General features: G+C 41.1%; 1 protein-coding gene across 1 annotated transcript in view; it reads right to left on the bottom strand.

The window, feature by feature from the left end:
• The window catches only part of NWD2 (NACHT and WD repeat domain containing 2), a gene marked incomplete at both ends in the record, with an annotated part of 54,025 nt that overhangs the window by 17,178 nt on the left and 31,545 nt on the right, over nucleotides 1–5,302 (bottom strand). The window contains one exon of the mRNA XM_081332107.1: nucleotides 2,191–2,307. Coding sequence (XP_081188233.1) covers nucleotides 2,191–2,307 — 117 coding nt within the window. The remainder of the gene's footprint in view (nucleotides 1–2,190; nucleotides 2,308–5,302) is intronic.

The following is a 5,302-nucleotide window of genomic DNA, read 5'->3' as shown; positions in this document are numbered from 1 at the left end:
GAGAGAGAGAGAGAGGAGAGAGAAAGGAAAGAGAGAGAGAGAAAAGGAGAGGGAGAGGGAGGGAGGGAGACACACACACACACAGAGAGACACAGAGAGAGAGAGAGACAGAGAGAGAGAGAGAGAGAGGAGAGAGAAAGGAAGAGAGAGAGAGAAAAGGAGAGGGAGAGGGAGAGGGAGGGACACACACACACACACAGAGAGACACAGAGAGAGAGAGAGAGAGGAGAGAGAAAAGAGAAAGAGACAGAGAGGAGAGAGGAGAGACAGAGACAGAGAGAAAGAGAGAGAGAGAGAGAGAGAAAGAGAGAGTCTTGTAGACTCTTGTAGAAATAAGAGAATCTCTAGTAAAACATGCAAAAATGAAAAACGAACCAAAACAACCCAAGAAAAAGAGGCGTCATATCAAATAAATAAATGTAAAGAAGAAATGAGTTAATCTTAAAGCAGAAATTATCAAACTGTGTTTTGCAAAGCCCAAGGCTCGTGAGAACTTCGTGGAATCATGTAACAAGCCATTAATTTGGATTTTTTTTTAATAACCTTTTTTTTAAAAAAAATTCACTTATAATATAAAATACGAATCGTGGAATATTTACGATACCATAAAGAGCATCAGGCACATCTAATATTCTTAGATGCGGAGAAGGCCTTTGACCATCTAAATTGGGCTTTTATGTTTAAAGTCCTGGAAGAAGAAATGGATTTTGGAGAGAATTTTATTCAAGGAGTCAAAGCTATTTCTTCATCGCAGCAAGCAAAAATGGTTATTAATGGTGATTTAACTAATTCATGTGAAATTCAAAAGGAAGACAAAGATGCCTCCGTTGTTTATTTTGGTGCTGGCAGTTTTGAACAGAGAGATTAGGCGAGATGTGAGAATCACGAGTCTAAATGTTAAGAAAGAAGCTTATAAATGGAGGGCATTTGCCGATGATTTGGTTATATTCCTACAAGGCTTTAATTTGAACCTGGCCAATTTTCTATCACCGGAACTTGATTTCTGGTGACTAATTAGGCACCTTAACTGGATTCGTAGCCTGAACATTTTTGGAAAATCTTCCCTATCAAGGAAGACAACTAAGCAGGCAACGGGAAGAGTTCTAAGTGAAGGGATGAACATTGAGCTTATTTCATTCAATATTTGCAGATGGACCTTGTAAGTTGAGCTGCCCTTTGCTGAAGCCAAGCAGTCAAACCCTGCTACTCTCTTTGGAAAAGCTTCCAAAATAGAGCTCCTGAAACTATAAGCTCCAGAAACCATAAGCCACATATAAGGACCAAAGAGTAGTGTACTGTTGTGATTCAGCGTCAGCCTGTGGTACCGGCAGCTGAGTCTGATGATTCTGAAGAGGAGGAGGAGGAGGGGTTTGGAGAGCTTTTGGTGTCAGAGGGAGGCTCTGATGCACTGCAGGACTCTCAGCCTGGCCCCTCCCATCATGTTCCTCCTCAGACTCAGCCGTGTGAGCACAAGGTATTGGACGTAGATGATGCACAGCTGGATCTATTCAGGGACGCTAGCAGCAGAGCAGAACAAAGAAAGGCAATGAAGCAACTTGGTGAGAGGAGGAGAAGGCAATGAGAAGCCACGCCTTGGGACTGCTGATAAAAGGGGAAGGTGTGGGAGGTGCTGGTTGCTGAAGGCAACTGTTTGAAGATCTTCTGCTAGAGTCCTGGTCTGTTATTCCTGTTTAACTCTTGTTTGAACTTTTGGTTTAACTCTTGTTTGAACTTTTGATTTCTTTCTAAATAAATTTGGTTGGGTTTTTCCAGCCTGTGGACTATAAAAAGGGGTTGTCCCTGACATTCAAACAGGGCCAGTCGTAGGCTGGAACAGAACATGTAAAATGTGAGATTGCTTATGTAAAATAAAATAAAATATATGAAGGGGAGCAAACATTTTAGGCTAAAATTCTTTCTGAGAGGTCTTTCTAAAGAGGAATGTGTCAGATGTTTTAGACAAATCGCTTCTTAACCCAAGCTGTCCATCTCCTGATTTGCAATACAGAAATAATGATGATGATGATGAAACGTTATACCAAATAATGAGATGCATCTCTAGAAGCTGCCCCACAACAACCAACAAAATCTCTTAGGAGATCTCGCGTTAAATAGGCATCCTGAAGAACAGGCTGCACCGCTACGTTAAAAAGACTAGATTGATTAAATAAAACGTTATTTTATACCCACAACAAAACATGGACCTGCTGATGTTTTCAGGCAATCTTCTAAGAGCCTCATCCGAGTCTTTTGAAGGTCAGGGCTGTGCCACTCTTCGGGGTCCACTCCCCAGTATAGATCGATGACCTAGAAAGAAAACAAACAATATTATAATACTCATATCTGGTATTACTCAAGAATAACAGTTCGGGCTGTAACCCGAGATTGTGGAAAAAGAAATACACACACCAGAAGCAATAGTTTAAGGAGCTGAGGGTTTCGCTTCCTGTATCTATGGACAGTAGCAAAAGATCAATTCTGTCAACACGGAGGGCCACCCCTGAGCACCACAGGTGGAGCTTTATAATGATGAAGACTCATGGCTAATGGGAGTACTTTTAATTCCAAGGGCCGCTATTTCAGAAACAAGCTTGGTTAGTAATGATACGTCAGAAGAGAGAAACAGTGCAACAGGCTTTAAGAATAACTTACAAATTTCTGTCTATCTATCTGTCTATGTATCTATCATCTATCGTTATCTCACTCTGTATCTATCTATCTATCTATCTATCTATCTATTTATCAATCTATCATCTATCATTCTCTTTATATATCTATCTGTCTATATATCATCTCTATCATCTCTCATCTATCACTATCTCTCTCTTTCATCTCATCTCTCTATCATCTTTATCATCTCTCTATCATCTATCATTGTCTATCTATCTATCTATCTATCTATCTATCTATCTATCTATCTATCTATCTATCTATCTATCTATCATCTATCTATCTATCGCATCTCTATCATCTTTCATCTATCACTATCTGTCTTTCATCTCATCTCTCTCTCTATCATCTTTATCATTTCTCTATCATCTATCATTATGTCTGTCTGTCTGTCTGTCTGTCTGTCTGTCTGTCTCTATCTATCTATCTATCTATCTATCTATCTATCTATCTATCTATCTATCTATCTATCTATCATCTATCTATCTTATCCATCCATCCATCCATCCAACCTACCTACCTACCTACCTACCTACCTACCTACCTACCTACCTACCTACCTACCTACCTATCTATCTATCTATCTATCTATCTATCTATCTATCTATCTATCTATCTATCTATCTATCTATCTATCTATCTATCTATCTATCTCCTCTCTCTCTCATCTCCATCCATCCTTCTATCCAGTCAGGGGAATTTTGGGAGTTGAAACCCGCAAGTCTTAAAGTTTCCGAGGCTGGACACCCCTACTTTAGACCAGTATCAGCCCCTATCCCTGTGAATATGACCGCAGTTCCTTAACTTAAAAGTTTAAACTTGCTTCTTCTTATGTTCAATTATGAGACTCTGTAAGCTCCATTTTATTGTTGAGGCACGGTGGAGGACAACAAGGATGTTGTGCTTTGTGACAGGAAAAGTGACCCCCTTCCAAAATTTTCAAGAGAGTCTCTATACACCAAACCAATTGTCATAATAATTATCTATCTTGGACTTGCGACAGCGAGCACCAGTTACGTATTCAGAGTGCTATTTTAAAAAAAAATCTCACTATTTAATATTTTGTTCTTTGGGTTGCCACAATACCGAGCCTTTAAAATTGCAGATGTTTAATTGTTCACGTTTTCTTTTGTGCCTACAGATCCAGTCTGGATAATCTTAGATGTAAGACCGCACTAGGGGGGCAGGGGAGGGGGAAGAGAAGAAAAAAGTAATACATTTATTTAAAGAAATGAAGCAATGCGGTGTGATTTCACACCATTTTTAGCTCACGGGGAATAGAAGCATGTTACACAGACAGTCCTCTACTTACGACGGTAATTGAGCTTGGAACTAAGAGCATAAGTCATTGGGGTTGTTATGTTGTGGTAGGTCATCCGTAATTATGACTTGAAATTTGGGCCGTGAGGCATTGTGGGACCCAGAGCTGTTCATCAACCATTTTTTTAAACGGCAGTCATTAAGCAAACACCACGGTCATTAAGCGAATCAATTCTCCCCAATGACTGTTTTATTTTATTTATTTTTGCTGGAAACCGGAGATAAATGTCAGAAACTTGCAAAAAAAGAAACATCGCAAATTCACAATGTGTGAGACGCTGCAAAATGTTCTTAACATTAAACGGGTTGCCAAGTGCCCTACTTAACATTGAGAAAACCAAGATCATGGCCTCCAGCCCTCTCAATTCCTGGCAAATAGATGGGGAAGAAATGGAGGTAGTGACAGATTTTATTTTCCTGGGCTCCAAGATCACCGCAGACGGGGACTGTAGCCAAGAAATTAAAAGACGCTTGCTCCTGGGGAGGAAAGCCATGGCAAATCTAGACGGCACACTAAAAAGCAGAGACATCACCCTGTCAACAAAAGTGCGTATAGTCAAGGCCATGGTCTTCCCAGTTGCAATGTATGGCAGTGAAAGCTGGACCGTAAGAAAGGCTGAGCGCCAAAGAATGGAGGCCTTTGAACTCTGGTGCTGGAGAAGACTCCTGTGAGTCCCTTGGACTGTAAGGCGATCAAATTGGTCAGTCCTAGAGGAGATCAACCCTGACTGCTCTTTAGAAGGCCAGATCATGAAGCTGAAACTCAGATACTTTGGCCACCTAATGAGAAGGAAGGACTCACTGGAGAAGAGCCTAATGCTGGGAAAGATCGAGGGCAATAGAAGAAGGGGACGACAGAGAACGAGGTGGCTGGATGGAGTCACTGAAGCAGTAGGCGTGAGCTTAAATGGACTCCAGAAGATGGTAGAGGACAGGAAGGCCTGGAGGAACGTTGTCCATGGGGTCGCGATGGGTCGGACACGACTTCGCAACTAACAACAACAAGTGCCCTAAAAAGGATTATGTGACTGCAAAAACTTCAAAAAACAAAAACACACACACACAAAAAAAACAGTGGTCCGAACTAGATTTTGAGAGGGGGTCTGTCATAACTTTGAACGGTTGTTAAAGTTGTACGCTGAGGACTACCTGCATGGAAAAGGACTACAGGGAGCCCTTGGCTTAGAACTGTTTCTTTAGCGGCCATCCAAAGTTAAACCCGGCGCTGAAAGAAACGTGACTTATGACCGTTTTTCACACTTATGACCATTGCAGCATCCCCAGGGTGACATGATGAAAAATTCAGACACTT

This window comes from Vipera berus, assembly GCF_964194415.1.
Source record: "Vipera berus genome assembly, chromosome: 7".
In the NCBI taxonomy this organism is placed as follows: domain Eukaryota; kingdom Metazoa; phylum Chordata; class Lepidosauria; order Squamata; family Viperidae; genus Vipera; species Vipera berus.
The sequence above is the reverse complement of the archived record's forward strand: the minus strand, read 5'-3'. Positions and strand labels throughout refer to the sequence as shown.